The 20,922-nt window shown below is 46.0% G+C and overlaps 1 protein-coding gene across 1 annotated transcript; it reads left to right on the top strand.

Moving 5' to 3' along the window:
* Positions 1 to 8,276: 8,276 nt before the first annotated feature.
* LMO2 (LIM domain only 2) lies at positions 8,277 to 19,964 on the top strand. Its single transcript, XM_040258986.1, has 4 exons — positions 8,277 to 8,304; positions 8,428 to 8,659; positions 12,720 to 12,935; positions 18,950 to 19,964. The coding sequence occupies exons 1-4, from the start codon at positions 8,298 to 8,300 to the stop codon at positions 19,167 to 19,169; spliced, it is 675 nt and encodes a 224-aa protein (XP_040114920.1). The 5' UTR covers positions 8,277 to 8,297; the 3' UTR covers positions 19,170 to 19,964.
* The last annotated feature ends 958 nt before the right edge of the window (positions 19,965 to 20,922 follow it).

Raw genomic sequence — 20,922 nt, 5'->3', positions numbered from 1 at the left:
TCACCAGCTGAGCTACTAGGGAAGCCCATATGTTATATATAATATATACATATTATATTCCCATTAGCAGACCGTGGAATTTCCAATTTCCCCACATGTTTGTCAACACTTGTCATTTTCCGTTTGGGGGATAATAGTTGTCCTAATGAATGTGAAGTATAGTTTATTGAGGCTGTGTTTTGCATTTCTCTGATGATTATTATTTCTGAAACTCTATCTGCTTATTGGCCATCTGTATATCTTCTTTAGAGAAATATTTCTTCAAGTCTTTTGTCCATTTTTTAATTGTTTTTTTTTTGCTGTTGAATTATAGGAATTCTTTAAATATTCTGGATATTAACCTTTTATCAGATATATGATTTGCAAATATTCTCTCCCATTCCATAGGGTGCATTTTCACTCTCCTAATACTGTCCTTTGATACACAAATTTTTTAACCTACAGTCTAGTTTGTCTGTTTTTCATTTTGTAGCCTGTGACAATAAAAGGTGTCATATTCAAGAAGTCATTGCCAAATCCAACATCATGTAGTTTTTACCCTGTGTTTTCTTATGAGTTTTATAGTTTTGAGTTGGCAGGTTTTTAAAGAGGTCTATGACTGACAATGCATGGGCCATCCTCAATACTGATAGCAGGGAGACCCTCACATCTTGAGGAATGTCAGTATGAAGCTAGGAATTGGGAAATTGATAAGATGGTGGTGATATGTGAAGTCTTTAATTCAAAAGGAATTATTGAGTATCTCCAAATTTAGTAAAAATGAAAATTATGATCTCTCTTCTCTAAGAACATAAGTCACTTATGAGATGGTGTGCACACATAAAATCATGGCTCTGCAAGGCAGAGTCTAATGAGCACCTACCCAGGCCCCAGAACAAAGCGCTGGAAGGAGTTGAGTTCAGGGAACAGAGAAACCTTCAGTGCAGAGATGTGGCTTGAGTGGGCTCCAGGTTGATGGACACAATCTGGAGAGGCAGAGAAAACTGGGGAGGATTTTGTACAAACTGCAGGATGATTGCTATTACCGAGCACTCACTGTGTGCCGGGCTCTGTGCTCTGCCTGCTGCATACATTATCTCAGCCGTGCCTCTTCACCCTATATTTATCATTGCCTCTATTTTATCACTGTAGGCACTGAAGCACAGAGATTTGCCTAAGATTAATTACCCAGATAGTAAGTTGTAAAGTGGAAACTAGAAACCAGGTTTATTAATCTCTATTCTTAACCCCTCTACAATTCTATCACCAAAGTTTTGGAGCACAGACAAAGCAGACATTCCTGATGGAAAGAACAGAATAAACCAGTGCACAGAAATGGGCATGAGCCAGATGTCTGAGGTCAAAGAGGAGCAGCCTGGTTGGTGGGAAGGGTCAGGCTCTACGGGTTTGGGATATGAAGTTGATTCGATGGGATGGGCAGGGTCACAAGCATCTTTCATGGAATCATCAAGAGTTTGCCTTGATCTTCTAGAAGGACAGAATCTCACATAGAGCAGCTCTAACCTTTCAGTCCACCTCTTTCTTCTATAAAATGAGAGCATCAGGATCCCAAAAGGTTAAGCTACTTGCCAATGATCACAGGAGATAAGGGAGTCATTGCAAATTTTTGAGCAGGGTGGTGACAGTGAAGAAAAGAGTAGTCCAGATGGGTTAGTCAGGCAGCCAGATATATAAGGGGTAGCTGAAGGGAAGCAGAGAAAATTGGCACTAAGAAACAAGCAGCTCTTTCCCTGGTTTTGGCTGAAAGATATCTCTCTCAGCTACAGATATTTCCAGGAGCATCACATATAAGACTCCTTTCCCCTGAGGTCTGGAGCTTAGGAAGTCAAGTGTCATCAGGAAGGTCAGACTCCCTTCCCCCATCAGGCTCAGGGCCCTCAGCTAGACACGAGTACCAGAAAACACTGCTTCTCCAGAAGCAGCCCAGCCCCTCCTCCAATGGAAGATCTATCTGGAGTGAGATATCTCAGACCAGAGACCCCCAACTCTGAAGAACCAGTGACCAGCACAGGTTCCTCACGCCATCTCTTTTTGTTGCCTATCTGAGTGTGAAGCTGGGCAGTGTGAAGTCTGTGAGTCTAACCCACCTGCCTCCTGGGGGTTGAGGGTTGCCCAAGCTGGTAAGATAAGGCAGGAGTCCCCCAGGCAAGGAGGCTGACCCCACCTGCTTGGACTGAGCCCTATATTGTAACATAACTCCAGTTATCCACCTGTGTGTCAAGAAAGGCCTGCCCTGGTTGACTATCCTCCTCTGAGGTTCTCTTAGCTTCATTAATTCTAATAATAGCCACCATCCATTGAGCACTGTGCTAAGCATTTGACATGCATGATCTCATTTTATTCCTCCAACCCTGTGATGAAGATATAATTATCCTCATTCTACACGTGACGGAACTAAGGCTCAGAGCTATCAAATGATTTGCCTAAAACCACATAGCTGAAAGAGCCAGGACTAAAACATAAGCCGATCTATATCCAAAGCTTGTGCCTTTACCCATAGAATTGACTATATTCTACACATTGGCCCACTGTAACCATGTCTCCTTGTGGGCATGGGGGACCTGCAGTGGAGAATCAAGCTTCAAAGCAGGTCCTTGTTGCTACTGATACCACCTGTATCTGTGTGTTCCTAGGAGCCAAGAGTTTGATCTGGTTCCCAAACCAAATTCCTGGGTCTGAATCTGAATGGTATATGGGCCTTTATTTTCTCCCAATAGCAATGCTCTAGGAAAACAAGTGATCTTCAAGTTCCCTCTCAACTTTTACCTGGAGAGCATAGTGCAGGCATACTTTGGCCAAAGGGAGCAGGGCTGTCATTTATTCATTCCTTCATTCATTCAATGAACAGTTATTGAAAGCCTGCTGTGTGCTAGGCACATTCTAGGTCCTAAAGACACAATTGGAAACAAGTCATATTCTTATGGAGTTTATATTCTAGCTGGGAAGAAAGGTCAAAACCAAACCCATAAAAAACTACAAACACATATGTAGTAAAGTAGAAGTAATGATGATACTAGGAAGAAAAATAAATCAGGATAAGGGAATGGAGGATGATAAGAAATGGGATTTTAAAAGGCTCTTATGAGGATAAACATTTGAACCAGAATGAAGTACATGGGAGCCATGGGATGCTCTAGAGGAAGAGCATCTCAGGCAGAGGAAAGGGCAGGTGCAAAAGCCCCCCAGTAGGAGTTGGCTTGGTTTGTTTTAAAGTTTAGGGAAAACATCAGTGTGGATCTAGCATAGCGAAGGGGTTGTAATGAAAAAGAGTAGAAGGGGCCAGAGAGGATAAGGCTTTCAAGACCACAGAAAGGAGCTGGATTTCAGGTGTGCCGTTTGAGCGTCCTAGGCACTGTTGTGTCACTCAGGTAGGGCTGCATCTAAGAAACTAAAGGGAGGATATGAATCTCATGAACAAAGGGCACCAGGACAGCTCTGTGAGTCAGCTCGCCCCCCTCTGACTCCCCCTTGAATTCAGAGCAGCAAATAAATTCAGGGTCTGGTACCCAAGAGAGAAGGTGGGGGAGGGTTTGAAGGGGACAGAGACAAGAAGGAACTGTTGACTTTAGGTCTCACTTGCCTTATCCATCCATGGGGCCCTGAATCACCAACGGGTGTTCAAATATTTTAAAGCTGGAATCTCTCTGTATAAGCCGAATCTTCTGCAGAAGCTTACTCTGTGCCTGTCTCCTTTCCAAGTACCTTATATAGTATGTCTCATTTCACAGAATTGTTACAGTGGTTCCATGAGATAGGTACCCTGAATATGCCCCCTTTACAGATGCAGAAGCTGAAGTCCAGAGAGGCTGAGCAACATGTCAATAGGTGCAGAGCTGCTGTGGCTGGAGCAGGAACGGGTGGAGCCTACTAGGGAAACACTTCAAACTGCTCCAAGGAGCAAGCTGGGAAACCACATTTCAGAGGCTCCTTCCACCCAGACATGCCTTGAGTTAAACTCTGCTTAAGACCTCGCTGTGGACTTGTGACATTTGGGGGCAGTTACTTAAGCACTTTGACTTTGTCTCTCATCTCAGTCCTAACAGGTGATTTAGAAATTGCTGGAAAGGGGAAAATCAGAAACATGCAATCAGGCATGTGGCTGAAGCAAATGAAGGGAAGTGATGAAGCTGTCAACAGCCTACCTAGGACCTAAATGGTCACATTCCTGAATTTCTGATTGGAAAGTGGGGGCTTCCCAAGCCTGAAGCCAGCTGATGTCTTAGGTACACTTCAGCTTTTTCTACAGCACCCCAGTCTCAGCATTCTTTGGTGGATGTCCTGACTGGCTAGGAGATTGCTGCTTCCTGATAACAGTAGTGATGACTTCTGAAAGATGGGGTAATAACAACAGGTATCATTTCTGAGCATTTACATCACTGTGCAAAGCATTTTTATACACATGACCCTATTGAATCCTCTTAAAACTCCTGTGAAGTAAGCAGATATCCCTGTGATCTTACTCTAGTCCCAACCCTGCTGAGTTTACTGTTGCCTCCATTTGAGAGATATAGAATCTGAGGTTCAGAGAGGTGAAATGACTTCCCCCAAGTCACCCAGCTAGTAAACAGCGGAGTTATGCCTTCTGACACCTATGCTCATCTTCTAAACTCAGTTGATAAAGATTTTTGAAAAAGATTTGTGGGGCTTTTTTCTCCTATATAGGAAAACTGGTTTATTTTTCACTAATGTTACTGATAGATCTAACATTCTGAAAATATGTCCATCAACATGCCCTGAAATGTTCTGAGATGAGTTTGGAAACCAGATTCCTGTGACAACTGAGTTGTTTAAAGAAGTTTCCATGGGAGCTGAAGCCATAATAAGACAAATCTTTATTTTTGTCCCTATACGTGAATGTCAGAGCTAACAGGTATATGATTATATGATGCAACTTGGCTTCTAAAGGTTGCAAAAAAAATAGAAGAGGCAAATTGTCATTCTTGGCATTTTCCCAATGACATTTGCATTTTCCTTTCTATTAGAAGCCCATTTTAGCAAAGAAATGTAGCCTTAGTCACTTGAAACTGCTCTTCCTGAGAAAACAATTGTAGATATAATAAGCAAAAAGAATAGAAAATGCCAACAGGAAGAAAGTAATCCACCTAGAGTCAGAATCATCATGCCAACTGATTCAGTCTTCCTGTGACATTCACATTCAGGAAGGAAAACTTGGGAATTTTATAAATGTTAAGGTATGTAAGATTTGCAAGGAGTCAGGGGTGGGTAAAAGGAATTAAACTGCAAACCCACTGGGGAGGGATCAAGTTGAGATTTCCTCAACTCTCAGGAACCATTTTACATGTTCAAATTGCCTCCTAGTTACTGAGTCGTTCTTCTACATAAAGGTTGCTATGGAAGGATACAATAAGGTCATGATTGCTTTAAAATTATTCATAATGAAAACACATTTTGAGACTCGATTCTAAATGTTAAACTTAAATTTGAGCAATTTAATTGCCCGTTGAATAGAAATGAAATCCCACTGGCAGGCAGTTATTTCTTACAACCACTGTGTGTGAAATTGAAATCTTAAGATACCATTTCAAATATTCACTTTCTCTAAGGAAGTTCTCCCCAAAGAGTGGTGAAAGATAAGAAACTGACCCAAAGTCATCAGTAATCACTCTTTCTTTACACATTCAGGTCAAAACAGAAGCATATTATTAAAAGGAAACTTCATGTCCCAGAGTTGGCCGTTTGGAGGTTACCTCCTGGAACCCAAGGATATATTTAACAACTAACTTAGGCTCCATGCAAAACTATATAGCAAGGAAGGAAGCAACTTATCAGATTTAATAAAAGCAAGCAGATGAAAACACATCACGTAGTCATCAAGATAGTGAACATTAAACTGGAAAATGCATATATGTTTTGTATATGGGCACAAGGAGGCGAAGTGAAAGGACACTGTTCTGTTTGCTTTTTAAAAATGGGACAGGTTTTCAAACCTAGGTGGGAAATTGGGAGTTCTTATTTTTAACTTCTATTTCACCTGTGAATTTAATTTCAAACTCTCTAAATTCTCCCAGCGATTTTTTTCTACAACACAGAAATGACCATTTATGAGTGCTTAATATACACCAAATGCTTTGCATGCGTGTAATCTCATATCCATTATTATCCTCAGTTCATTACAGGTCTACGGGCCACACTGCATGCATTTACTCTTTTAATCCTTACAACAGTTGATGCAATAGGCTCTGGTACCCCTATTGACAGATAAGGATCCTGGGAGTTTATAAATTCCTGCTCTTCCACTAGGTTCACAGGTAGGAAAGCGTGGGTTGTTATGAAGGCAGCCTGACTCCACAGCTACTACCCAATACTGCCTCTTCAGATTAAGTGACTTTCCTAGATAGGCTCCACTAGCTGATAAGTAAGAGCCTAAATCAAATGCAGGTAGTCCAATGCCCAAGTCTTAGCGTTTCACCACCACACTGATTGGTTGTAAGCAGGTAAATTGCTCATCAAAGCCTATTTGTTTATTTTCATTTTTGATTGTAGAGTGGTGGGTTATATGTTTATCACATAATTTAGACTGACTTAAAAATACTAGACATTTTTCCTTTTTTAATTAAAAACAAGGACCTGAGCAGGAGAAGTTCTTTTTAGATTGAAAGCCTTGAGTTGGACCCAAAGCTGCTTTTAAGACTTCCTTTGACACACACACACACACACACATAGGAGAAGGTGGACGAAATACGGAGAGATTTTTATTATACCCATAGGGACCTAAGCTTTGGACAAGGATGTAAGAAAAGGACAAGAGTATGTAGACAATGGTAAATTTAGGTACACATGTAAGAAGTTAGAATCAGCTTTAAACAAGGAAAACGAAGCCTACAGGGATGTACTTCTGACTTCACCTTCCAGGGTGATCTCATCCAGACCCTTCAGTGCCATCTTTAAAACGGGAATACAGTGTCCATGACCATGATCTAGACTGCTCCTATAAAACCATGGATCCTGAGAATACTGGTAGCTTCTTCTTTACAAGACTTGTGGCACGCACAAGTAGGCCTTTAGTAATAATTTCTGAATGCAATTATTTTCAGGGAACTCTGATGAGGCCCAAGGGACCTAAAGCTTTGCTCTGTTGAAGAGAAGACTATTAGCTTCCTCCTCTCCCCTTCTACATTCGCCTCTCTTCTTGGAATTTGCCCTTGAGATTAGAGGGGAAACCTAAACCAAACAAGTCTGCCTGCTTTCTCTCTCTTTTCCTGACCCAGGGCAAAATAGTCTCCAAGCATTGCACTCCATCATTGGAGAGGCACTTTTCTCTGTGAAGAGTGCTATTGGCCCTTTACAGGGGCCAGTTTAACCGCAGGGGTCCGATTTTTAAAGATGCTGAGGGAGGGAATTCTGCCGCCAGCAGATGGAGAGGAGACTCAGACCAGCTTGGTCCCTCCCAAACACCCTCCCTCGGGATTAGCTGCCCCTGGTACTGCTCAGGCGTACCCAGCCCGTGCGGTCCCTGCTCGCACAGCTCCCGTCGTCTTTTTGGAGCGTGGACGCAGTCACAAGTCCTCAGCCAGCAGAGCCGCGCTGTCTTGGGGGCATCTCCGCGTTCCCTGACCGCGGACGTGGGACCTCCAACCCCGGACGCGCGCGAAAGCCACTTGGAACGCGTACATCTCTGTATGTGTTTATTTCACATTTTCGTTTTTTCTTTCTTCCTTGAGCGGCCCGCTGGTCACTTTCAATCTTAGTTAACCAAAAGGGGAACGCCGAAGAGGGAAAGCCCTAAAGAATGCTTTACAGGCAACCCAGCCGCCTCTCCAAGCAGAGGTGGTCTCTGAGCGAATCTCCCTGTCCCCGACGCTGGCCCCTTTAAGAAGCCAACTCAGTCTTGCTGCGGCTGCCGCTGTTTGTATCGCTAATCCCCAGGAGCCCCGTTTAAAAAAAAAGGGAAGAAAAAAGATGGTGGTGGGGGGGGACCGGGCAGCTGTCTCTTTAAATGTGATTTCCTTCTATTGTATTTGAATCGTGATCAGGAAAAAGGAAATGAAACCAGAGACAGAGGGAAGCTGAGCGAAAATAGACCTTCCCGAGAGAGGAGGGAGCCGGGGGAGAGAGGCGCGGTCCCCTCCCCGCCCCCAGGCCGCCGCCCCCTCCCTGCCCTCGGCGGCGAGCTGCGCGCCGCGACCCCGGCTGAAGGTGCGAGGGGCGCGGGGCGGCCGGGCGGGCGCACACCATTCCCGCGGGCGGCGCGGAGCCGGCGACAGCGCGCGAGCCGAGCCAGACCCTGCGGCGGCGGCGGCGGCGGCGGCGGCGGCGGCGGTGGCGGCGGGACCGGGATGGAAGGTTAAGTCCTGAGCAGCAGTAGCAGCTGCAGCCGCCCGGGGCCAGGCTGCGCGCCCCGGTCCCCTCCTCGGCCGCGGCGCGCCGGCAGCCCGGTGATTCGCTCTCTCTCTTTGGCGTTTGAAGGGAGCGCGGTGACTGTCCTTGAGCGCGGAGGGGCGAGCTCGCCGCCAGAGCGCCGGAGCAAGAAGAGGCGCAGGAGCGGCGGCGGCGGCGGCGGCGCCCGAGCACCCGAGGGGGTCCGAGCCCCGGCAGCCGGCCAGCCCCGCGCCACAAAGGGAGCGCCCCCGCCGCCTGGCACGCCACCTCCCTCCCCAATGTCCTCGGCCATCGAGAGGAAGAGCCTGGACCCATCTGAGTAAGTGCGACGCCCCTGCCACCGAGGGTCCACGGCCTCGCGACCCGGGGCGGCGGGGTGGGGCGGGCGGCCGGCGGGAAGGCTCCAGGTGCGCGCCCGCGGCGTGCCCTTGGTTCCCTCTGCCGTGCGCGGGGCTCCCGCATCCTCTTGGGTGACCCCGGGGACACTGGGAGAGGGGCTGGGTGGCAGGCGGCAGGAATGGGGTCGGCCCGGCGCCTCAGCGGGCCCCTCGCGGCTCCCCGGGACGCTCCCTAAAGCCACTTCGGGCCAGAAAGTTTGCACAGGAGCAGGCACAAGGGAAGGTCAGAGGCGCGCCGGTGCAGTCCCGAGAGCCTTCAGGACTCGATTCTGCTCCCTTTTCCCCCTCTCGTTCCTTCTCTTTGTCCGTTTGGTCCTGGAAAGGGGGACACTACAAGTGGAGCCCCCCACCCCGGGTCCCCGACGGTCCCCGTCCGGGTCCGCAGGTGGAGCGGTTGCCCACGGCGCCGGGGACCCACAGGTGAGGAGGTGCGAGAGTTCACCTCGGAGCTCACTCAGGCCTCCAGAGACTTTAGAGCAGCCGAGCAACATGGGAGTTAGTCTGGATACGCGGACACGCCTCTCCCCTCGGAGTCCACCGATGGGTACCTCTGAACCTCCAAAGTTAGTGCACCATTTTGGATATAGGTGAATTTTTCCGGAGAGCGGAGTCTTAAACAGCTTTTGTCACAGTCTCAAAGGGTTTAGGGTCTGGGAACCAGAGCTCTAAATGAACCGCATTTGTTTTCTGAGCCCCTGACTGGCTTGAAGTATTCCCCTCTTCCCAATCTTTATCTTCAGCCCATTGCTCAGTGTTAACATGGGGAGAAAGGGATGTTTAAGATGTCATTTTCCCGTCAGCGCAAATGCCCTTTTAAGATTCATTAGCTGTCTGGTTTTGAGAATTTTTATTCCTTTGAAGTCCCCATCTAAATCCTTTGAAGGGATTTGTTACACAGACCAAAGGAGCTGGTTAATGACTTGTCCATTTGTGCTTTTAAAAGGCATTTGTTTTGTTTTGTTTTCTTTTCCTGCTTTAAAAGAATTGTGCTTTCCTGATTGAAATACCTCCTCCTCCTCCCAATTTCAGCCTCCTATGGTGTTTATATACCTGGGTTTTACCCTCCGTTACCAGCCTAAAAGCTCAGCGTGTTCTCATAAAACACAGGAAGTAACCATGATCCAGTGAGAATATAAACATCACTATTCAATCTTGAAGGTTCAGAAGCCAGATCTACAAGGAGTCAGGTTTGTTCTAACAAAAACCCAGCTTCCTTAAATTCTCAGGGAAAAAAATAACATTGCTTTTTTTTAAAAAAAAAAAAAAAAGTATTTATTTAGGAAAACTCTGGGAAGGGTGCTTTGCTCACTTTTTTTTTTTTAACAGACCTAGAATTACAACTTAGCCCTGAGTTTTCAAAGCCTGGGCAAGATGATAGTAATACAATAAGAGAGTGCATTGGATGAATTACCTTTGAAAGGTGCCTAATGCCTTTTCGATCAATAGAACTTAGTCACTAATCTTTTTATTAGAAGATAAATCTGGAGGTTTCAGTTCCCTAAAGGAAGTTTGCTCCTTTCAAAGTTTGTGCTTTTTCACAAAGAGACTGGAAAATTGAAACGTCTTCACCTCATAACACAGCAGGCATCTGGGGAAGGATGCTCAGTAGGGTGCTCTCCTCTATCCTTTGCTTCAGTATTTGCCCAGTGAAGATAGGCTCTAATTGGAGATGGACCAGCTAGCTGAGAAATTATTGCAGAACATTTTTCCCCATATCTTTCTTGGAAACTGTTGAGAAATTATCCCAGAAATCCAGGCCAAAGTGTATTGAGGTGTAATGTTCAGATAGGCTGTAGGAGAATGTAAAATATTAATTAGAGGGTGAATCCCACAGTTATTGGCTTGGAACATCCACCAAAGATAATGTGATATTATCTTTAATTATAGAAAGATAGAGCCAGTATCTTATGCAGTCCTTTCCTATCTCATATTAGGCCATCACAGACAGTAGCTTTTTGGCTTAACATTTCTCCTGTGGACCACTACCCTACCAGATGCTTCAGTATGTACATACTTGGGTCAGTGTGACTGAGGTCAGTCTGATCAGCAACTCCAAATTACACCCAGAAACTTGCGTAGGCCTATGCAAATGAAACATTTAGACAGAAAGATAGCCAGAAGTCACACACACACAGATTTCCTCTACTGTGCCATCGGTGGCCCCTACTGCCTCCCTGTGAATAACAGGAGCAGTTCATTTCAATTTCAGGCAGTTTTGCACCAGCTAAGTGCAAATTCTCTTCTTTCACAGTTGGTTGGCAGGATCTGCGTCAGGGCATCCAGTGGTGTTGAGGTTCCATGAATGTTTCTGAAAGTCTAAAGTAAGGCCACGGGCTGTGAAAAGGGAAGAGAAGTGATTGAGGCACAGGGAAATGCTGGGTGTTTTATTTTTCAGGAGGGAGGGTGGAAGTCCTTATACATAACCTGTGGAAACAAAGACAAGTCAGGCTTCAGTGGTTGTTTAAAACTCTATTTAAAGTCTGGAGTTTTTAGGAGATAATTAGTTTGGGTTTTACACTTCCCTGGTCTAAAAGGAGATCATCCCACAAAGGACCCTCATACCCATTCTACAAAGTGTGGGCTATTCACAGGGAAGTGTGCACTTTAAAGACAGAGTTCTCTGAAGGTGTCAGAGTGTGTTATCAACGCTGATTCCCTGAGCCTCATCCTTCCTAAGTATCAAGGGCCTTAAATGCTGTGGGCACAGGCCAGTCAGGATGCAAGGTCACCAAGTAAGCCAGCATCAGCTGGAAATAGGAGACACAGATTTATATCCTCAAGGTACCAAGGGGGAAATTCCCTTTGGGAATTTCACATTTGGAAGCAGGTCCATTTTTCCAAACGTAATAGATTTTTGAAAAATAGATTTGTGTTTGAGTGAAGTTCAAGAGAGCATTTGTTAATTGCTACAGATCAACAGGCATTTGGTTTTTCCTAGGTCCCATCTGGTGCAGGAATCATTTCTCGCACTCTATTATTTTTTTTATCTTCTTCTGGCAAGTAAAGTTATTTCTTTTAAAATGTAAAACAAAAGGATTCAGATTCCAGTTAAGTGAACTCGAGACACTATATGATTTTGTAATGAAAGAACACATGTCACAGGCTCACTCTTAACAACTGCCTGGAGGAGATTTCAGTGTTTAATTGCCTTCCACACTCTCCCATTCTCTTTCCTAAATCAACTTCATGCGAATCAGTTTTGCTGCTGTAAAAGTGTTCATGTGCAAAAAGTTCTGTTTGATCTCCTTTATAAATATAACAGTGGCTTTAATCAACACCTGAGATTTTTCCTCAAGGACTCATTCCATAATAAGGATAGAATGTGGAGTTTCTGTTAAAAATAATAATAATGAGAATTTCTATTATATCTTGATGGTATTTTTATTTGGGAAAGAGAAGCAACCTAAAATAATTTGGGGACCCTTTCTTCCTCATCTCTACATTCGCACAGTTGGAAAGGGATGGAGTCCAGGTGGCGCAGAGATTCAAAAGGGAATTTGAAGATGTTTAATCCGCTAGTTAGTCACTGTTCTGGCCACAAGCAGCTCTTAGAGTCCTGGTGCCTCCTCTGGGGTTGGGCAGTGCCCTTGGCTCCGGGATATGGGGGGAGGAAAGAGATGAGGTGTGGAGGTAGAGTAGGAGGGGAGGGGGGATCAAGAAGAAGAGAGACCACAGGTCTGGGAGGGGGCTGTTCTGTAGGTGGAGGGGTGTGTGCAGTACCCTTTGCCTGGGTGCCTCTTGGTGCCCCGCCCTTGCTTCTTCTAGGATCTAGAACGTAGGGGCTAGCCCTTTCCTGTCCTAACCCAAGGCTGGCGGGGCCTCTCTGCCCGTCGTCTGCCCTAGGAGTATGCTCTCCCCTCCTTTCTCCGATGCCACCAGACAACTGAGTGAGGTTCTCTGCGGGGCGCAGTGTGACTCCTGAGCCCCTGGTGCTGGTCTCCCCGAGGTGAGGCCATCCCTAATGCGTGGCCTTCCTTCCAGGGAGCCGGTGGACGAGGTGCTGCAGATGCCCCCGTCCCTGCTGACATGCGGAGGCTGCCAGCAGAACATCGGGGACCGCTACTTCCTGAAGGCCATCGACCAGTACTGGCACGAGGACTGCCTCAGCTGTGACCTCTGCGGGTGCCGGCTGGGCGAGGTGGGCCGGCGCCTCTACTACAAGCTGGGCCGGAAGCTCTGCCGCCGAGACTATCTCAGGTGCGTCCTCGACGCCCTCCTGGGGTCCTGGCTCTGTCTCCTTGGCGCCTGCCTCCGGGGCCAGCCGAGATCATGTTGGTCTCAGCTGCCCTGTGCAGGGGAGCAGTTAGCCTTTCTTCCTGTTAGAGAAGCATGTTCTCGGGAACACATGCCTGTGTGGTCCAGTTCTCATATTTTAAAAGGCAAGAGAGTGATGAGCACAAAATTCAGAATAGTGGTTCCCTCTGGGGGTCAGACAAGGGGAGAGGGTAGGAGGAGGGAGACGCAGGGTATACCAAGGGAACTGGGAGTTTTGAAGCTTGTAAGTTTGAGGGTGGATTCCTAGCAGCTCATTTGATGCTTCAAAAACATATGCATAGGTTCTAAGTATTCTTTTGTAAGATCTTGATATAATGTGATGAGAAATTTAAAAAGAGTAGCATGGAAACATATACACTAATATATATAAAATAGATAGCCAGTGGGAACTCGTTGTATGACTTAAGGAACTCAATCTGGGGCTCTGAGACAATGTAGAGGGGTGGGATGGGGTGGGAGGTTGGAGGGAGGCTCAAGAGGAAGGGGACATATGTTATGCCTATGGCTGATCCATATTGATGTATGGCAGAACCCCACACAATATTGTAATTATGCTTCAATTAAAAATAAATTTTAAAAAATTGAAAGTACAATCTCACCCCAGCACTCCAAGCAGTTCTGGTCACGGCAGGAAGGCCCTGAAGTCAGCTATAGATTTGAGCCCCAACACCACTGCTTTCTAGCTCTGTGACCTTGGACAAGTTATATAACCTTCCTAAGTCTCAGTTTCCTCATCTGTAAAATGAGGTTATAGAATAGCAGTACCTGCTTCCAGGAAGGGGTAGGAATTAGATGGGGTGGTACATGTAAGGTGCTTGGCATGGTGCATGGGTATCAAATAGATGTTAGCTGCTGTCTTTGAGTAACCCTCATGACGTTTATCATTAGAGTCTTTCCCGACCTAATGAACAAAGTGATGGAAGAAGGGAAAGGCAAAAGAGGAACTCTAGAACACCCACTGAGAGAGGCACTGAAGATATCTCAGATACTCTGGGTCATACATTTGGCTATGTGAATTTTCCAACTCTCTAACGAGTGCCTTTGCCTGGAATGTTCTAGTTTCGTATGAAATTTCCAGTTTCATATTAGCTGCGGCAGAGGTAACTCTATGCCCTCTGCTGTCAAATCTGCTCGACTGTGTAGCTGTCAGTTTTTTTGCCATCTTCGTGGGGTACAGGGTCTGTGGAGCATGCAGCCTTAATACATTAGGACCACCCAACCCAGGGAAGCTTGTTTAGACTCCAGTGCCCTTGGCTGCCAGGCCAGCTCTTTCTCCCAAACCTGCCCTCAGAGCATTTTACATTAAAAAAAAAAATTGCAGGCAATTCCATGGTGAAGCAAGCTTATCTGTTTACCCAGAGACTGACAGAATAAGCATTTTCTCCCCCCTAAATTTCCTGAATAAAGTCCTTGCAAATTGGTGGTTCAGAGAAAAGAAGTCAAGTTTCCAAGGATCATGATTTTAATTTTGACCACTTATTATTATTGTTATTATTATTAAGGAACAAGAGCATAGAACTGGGGTAAATAGAGACCTGATTCTGCTCGCTACTAGTTTGCCAAGTCAGTGCGGAAAAGCAGACAGGTAAATGATTCCCACTGGGCCCCCTGACTACATCCCTGTCAAATCATTTGAATCTTATTAAATGAAGTACAAATAGAGTAAGGTCAAAAGAGCTGAGGTTTCTCCCTATCTCTGAGGTTTTATATAACATTCAAGAAGAAAACCCCTTGCTGCCTGGGCTTGTTAATCTCTTGCATTTTTAAAAAGGAGAGGAAAAAAAAATAGTCTGGGAGAACCCAGTGTTAATTAACTTGTGTCTTGGTGACATGAAATAATTCTTTTCCCTGCTACATTCCTAGGCAACATGTTAATTAACTCTGTGTTAGCGCAGGCGTTTCCAGCCATCCTTTCATATTTATATTATTGTTATTAAAATGGGCAGGTGGAAGCTTCAGACATGACACCTCTTGACAGAGGAGAAAAATTGTTTCTTGCTGCAGGCGTGGTCCTTCAGCCATGGACTTGTTTGCTTGCATTCTTAACATAGCTGACAGTGCCTTTGCAAAAGGCAAGTTGGGGGAGTGATGAAATGTGTCCTGGGATGGTGTTCAGTCCTTACCCCTGACCCCCCCACCTACTGTCACCCCAGGAGAGCTTCTCCCCAGGGTTTCCAGTTGCTGCCTGGCCTGTTAAAGTCTTTTTCAGACATTTAGCCTCACATAATCAGGAGATCCCCATGCAGGACCTAAATAAACTGTTAGTTGCTAAGTTGTGGCCGACTCTCTGCGACCCCATAGACTGCAGCCCACCAGTCTCCTCTGTCCATGGAATTCTCCAGGGCAAGAATACTGGAGAGGGTAGCCATCCCCTTCTCTAGGGGATCTTCCCGACACAGGGATCAAACCCACGTCTCCTGCGTTACAGGCAGATTCTTTACCATCTAAGCCACCAGGGCAGCCTGAACCCAAATAAACCCTGTGCTATTTATGTTGTTTTGTTGGGAACTTAACAGTAGCTGGTAATGTCAGTACCAAGTCCAGATCCCTTTTTACAATTTTTGTGCTCAGTGCAGCCCCCACCCCCTATTGTTTTACCTTCAACAGCACCTTTCTGTTAAAGCCAGAAGCCTGCCCAGTACCACCACCCACCTACCCAATGCCCAGCAGACTTTGCCCAGTGGCTGGCACTGCCAGAGACCGTAATCCAGTAATTTTGCCTGGAGCCAAGGCCACTTGGAGACATAACTTACACCCCAGAGTCGCCGTGCATTCAGGCCAGAGCTCCCTTCTCGGGGACTTGGCCCAAGACTGCAAGTTGGCCTGCCTTCCATCTTCTGTCTGGTTTCCCTTGCCACTGTACCTGTTTTCCCTGATGACACATCCTTATTAAATCCTGGCCTCAGGGTCAGTTTCTGGGATAACCAGCCTAAGTTACCAAATCTTGGTGCCAGAGGTGAATGTGCAAGTTAGAGGTCAAGTCCTAGCTTATTTTCACTTAGTGAAGTTTCAGCACACCAGAGCTGGAAGGGGCTGTAGAGGCCTTCCTTCCCTTCCAGTTCTCTTGTCTTACAGCTTAAGACACGGAAGCCAAGGCAGAGGATGTGCCTGGCTCCAGGAGAACTGGCTGATTGGAGGTGATGTCAGGATCTGAAGGTATCTCCCAGATATTAATCCTTCATGCTTCCTGTCATTAACTGCCTGACGTGTGTTGTAATTTACCCCCCCGATTTCCCTTTAATAAACGCTCCCCTTCTGTAAGGGCCACACACCCCAGGTGGTTGGCTGCTTTCCACGAATGCTGTTTTGTGAGTCGTTTATTATCCCTCAGGCCCAAACTCCTCTTACTGAACAATCAGGAAATCAGAACTGTCTTTCCACCTCATGACCTCCAAGGTGGCAGTTCCCGACAGTTCCACCATCTGCTGTCTTGGGATGAAGTGTTCTTCCCCCAGTAATGAGTTTGCTCCCAGTTTGGGCCTTGAAAACACTAGGAGATCTTCGCGTGGAGAGCAGGATTTGGAGGGAAACTAGCCAGCCTGGCTGTAACCGCGAGCTCTCTACCCACCGACCGAGTCTTCCTGGTTCCATTCATTCTGCTCTAAATTTCTCAACTGCTCTCATCGCCCCTACATCCTCTCAGAACCTACCAGTTGGTTCTCTGCTATGCTGACGTTCCTAAGAACTTCTGAGAAGAACAGGCATTTACCTAAAACTGCCCTGAAGGTTTCCCATGGAAAAGACCTGCTGACATGCCATGTAATCAGGCAGCAAGACTGGCTTTGGGAATACCCCCAAGATGTGTTAAAACCCAGCCAGTGTTGGCTTCACCCTTGAGCACTGGTGCTTTGACTTGCTGTGTTCCATCCTCCAACAGCCAGGTGAGGTTGATGCTGTGATGACTGTCATTCCACCAGCTCACAGTCATCAGAGGTCTCAGCAGGGTCACTTAGGTACTCAGGGCCGGTCCTGCCTGAATCTGAGTCTTCTGATTCCAGCGCTTGTGTTATCCAACTTGTGTGGGCTGATTCTCAAACTTCAGCCTGCATTAGCGTCACCTGGCCGTATTCAGGACCAGACAGACAGTTGGGACTCTCCCCACAGAGTGACTCAATCAGGAGGGCCTGAGTGTGCACTTCTAGCAAGTTCCCAGGGGATGCAGTGCGGTTGGTCCCAGGACCACACTTTGAGAACCATTGCGCTAGGCTCTGGCCTTCCCAGGTGGCACTAATGGTAAAGAATCGCCTGCCAGTGCAGGAGATGTAAGAGACGCGGGATTGATCTCTGGGCTGGGAAGATCCGCTGCAGGAGGCCACGGCAACCCACTCCAGTATTCTTGCCTGGAGAATCTCATGGACAGAGGAGCCTGGAGGGCTACAGTCCATAGGGTCACACAGTCGGACAGGCCTGAAGCAACTCAGCATGCACTCGGCGCCACCACAGTGCATCTCCTGCTTTGACACCACATATTGCTTAAAATAAATGACCAGCCAACTGAGACTTGGGAGGGTCTTGATTTTGATGACAGAAGAGAAGTTTTTCAGAGACTTATGCCACTGGGCCAGCGAGGATCTTGAGTTAGGATCTTCCATTCTATATGGAGAGATACTGCTCATCCCTCTGGTGGCTGAGGGACTGTCCACTGTTGAGCTCCCTCCATCTCCCAGAAGCTGTTGTGTGCAACGGCCTGTGTGGCTCTGGAGAAGTTAATGACCAGCCCTCCCCATGGCTGGAATTAGAACCCTTGATGTGATAGTGTGTGGGAGGGAGCCTCAGAAAGATGCCCATTTCATTGCATTCCTCTCAAGAAGGCCCCTGGGCTTTACTCCCCTTCTAAAATAAAAGTTCCCTTGGGAGGAAGCACACAATCCTCACCTAAGCTTTTTTTTTTACATTTTTTTTTAAAAATTGGAGGAAAATTACTTTACAATGTTATGTTGGTTTCTGCCATGCAACACGAGTAAGTCACAATTACATATGTAAAACTATATATAACATATATATACATCCCCTGCCCTGATTTACCCCTCTAGAGCAGCTTCCGCCTAGCTACCTATCTTGCCCATGGTGGTGTGTGTATGTCAGTTCATCCCACCCTCCCCTTCCTCTGCTGTGTCCGTTCTCTACATCTGTGTCTCCATTCCTTCCCTGTAAACAGGTTCATCAGTCCTATTTTTCTAGATTCCATATATATGTGTTAATATATGATATTTGTTTTTCCCTGATTTACTTCACTCTGTATAACAGGTTCTAGCTTCATCCACCTCACCACAATTGACTCAAATTCGTTCCTTTTTATGGCTGAGTAATATTCCAGTGTGTGTGTGTGTGTGTGTGTGTGTGTGTGTGTATGCCACAACTTCTCTATCCATTTCTCTGTCAATGGACATCTAGGTTGCTTCCAGTTCCTGGCCATTGTAAATAGTGCTTCCATGAACAGTGGGGTACATGTGTCTTTTTGAATTGTGCTTTTCTCAGGGTATATACCCAGGAGGGGGGCTTGCTGGGTCATATGGTAGTTTTATTCCTAGTTTTTTAAGGTATCTCCATACTCTTCTCCATCATGGCTATATCAGTTTACACACAGCTAACCTCTTAAATCACTTCAGTTAAGACTCTTTTCACAGAGGCAGGTCCTGGGGCATCCTAGAAGCAGGGAGAGAGCTCGGAAGAGGAACGAGTTCTGCCAAACACAAATGCCCCAGGCATGGTTTCATGTCAGAGGACCCTCTTCCTTCTAGGAAAGACTATGAATTAGTCACAGTCAGTTGTGGTGAGGTGGATGAATTAGTTGGCCGTCTGTCTGGACCCAACTCTTCCTTGCTTTGCGACATCTTGGAAATCCAGCCTACATCATGGAACCCACCCGCAGGCTCTTTCTTCCAGTCTCATCTCTGCCCCTGCCTTTTTAGCCTCTCTCTCTTTCCTCCCCCTAGGCTTTTCGGCCAAGACGGTCTCTGTGCATCCTGTGACAAGCGGATCCGTGCCTACGAGATGACGATGCGGGTGAAGGACAAAGTGTATCACCTGGAATGTTTCAAATGTGCCGCCTGTCAGAAGCATTTCTGTGTGGGTGACAGATACCTCCTCATCAACTCTGACATCGTGTGCGAACAGGACATCTACGAGTGGACTAAGATCAATGGGATGATATAGGCCAGGGGCCCCAGCATCTCGGGGAGGAGACTCACTGAAAGGGCCCTGTCTCGGTGGGGTCTTAGGCTCTTGGGCATTCTGGGGGTTTGAGGGTGGGCTGAGGCATTTCTTGGGGGATGGTAGACCCAAACTGGGCACCAAGAACCAAGACACAGCATCCAAGTGACATGATGCAAGAGGGCAAAACTTAAATGTCACAAAGTGACTGGCCTTGGGGGAGAACTTAGGGACAGTGGCCACAGCCTCTGGGGAGTAACTGACATGATTAGCCAAGGAGAGAGTTGTGGGGGGCTGCGGTGCAGTCATAACGGGACTTCCATCTACAGAGAGGGACATGTTCTGCCCAGACTTGTTATGTCTTTGACCCTTGAAAACTAGAGATGTGCAATTGATTTATTTTCTCCCTGGTTTTTATGACAACCCTGTTCCAGCCACTGTCCTCCACACGAGAGAAGGACAGAGATAAAGAGTGGCCATCCTCTTCTTCTTGGCCACCTTCCCAAGGCCTTAAGCTTTGGACCCAAGGGATACTGCATGGAGACAACATTTTAGTTGAGAATGAAAACTGCAACTTTTAACCAAACAATTATTTAAAGAAATGCTGATGAATCACTGTTTTTAGACACCTTAGTTTTGAAGTGAGGAGTTCCACAGATTGTTTCTATACAAATGTAAATCTAAAAAAAAAAAAAAGTTGTTCAACTATTTTATTATCTTAGATTATATCAAAGTATTTGTTGTGTGTAGTTTGAAAAAAAAACTCTGCAGAAAATAAAAATGACTGACTAAAATGCAGTGTTGTATATTTGGCAATGACTTACAATTTGGGATGGCCGAAAAATGACTTTATATTAAAAAGGAGAAATAAATAAGCAATTTACCTTTAGGTCAAATAAAACTTAGGTTTATGTGTGGGGTTTATAGGAGGCAGGCACATTTCTATATTACTAGCAATTAGTATGTAACAGGTCATCATGTAAGCTCAGAGGGACGTAGAATAATTAGATTGTTATTGTAAAACAAGCATTTCACTTCAGCATTGTATGGGGTGAATGGAAGGCAAGATCTTTGCCTTTGGGAAACCTGTAACCTAGAAAGGACGCAAATACATAAAACAGATTCCCTTTGGGAGAGAAGGTAATTACCTAGTTTGAAATGTGGCAAAGATGCTGAGCTTGACACTTCGATTTTCCAAGACGTGTGTCTCAGGGTGTTTTATGACAAGTGGTTAAAAGAACCTTGCGTTGAGGATTTAAAGCAGGCACCTTGTCTGGGTGTTTGCCTTTCTCTGCATCCAGGCCACCGTGAGCTGGCTCAGAGCGCCACCTGCTGGTCATCACCTCTCAGGTCTCTAGTTCAAGAATGTCCCCGTGACAGACTTAAGAGGTGTATTTCAATTGTTACATAAAAATATTGGCAAGTACCACGAAGTCTTAATGTGTTTAATTATCAAGACATCAGAAACATGCATCTACTACTACAGTTAGTTAACCGTGGTATTCCTTTAAAAACTTTAAGGTTTGCTTGGGTTTTGTTTGTTTTTCTTCTGGAGAAATAAGTGATGGCTCCCTTGGTCTGTAAAATACTAACAGTGGTTGGGAAATTTGACTGCTGAGGGTGGCCTGTTTAAATCAAATCTAGTTATATTGAGTTTCAAATCAGGTGGTTGAAGGGACTGCCAGTGAGGGGATGTTTGTTCTAAATCAACAGAGGGAAGTGGTTCTCCGATTGTGGTCCCTGAACCAGCAATATC

Source organism: Oryx dammah, unplaced genomic scaffold (genome assembly GCF_014754425.2).
Source record: "Oryx dammah isolate SB20612 unplaced genomic scaffold, SCBI_Odam_1.1 HiC_scaffold_17, whole genome shotgun sequence".
NCBI classification, from domain to species: domain Eukaryota; kingdom Metazoa; phylum Chordata; class Mammalia; order Artiodactyla; family Bovidae; genus Oryx; species Oryx dammah.
The sequence above is the reverse complement of the archived record's forward strand: the minus strand, read 5'-3'. Positions and strand labels throughout refer to the sequence as shown.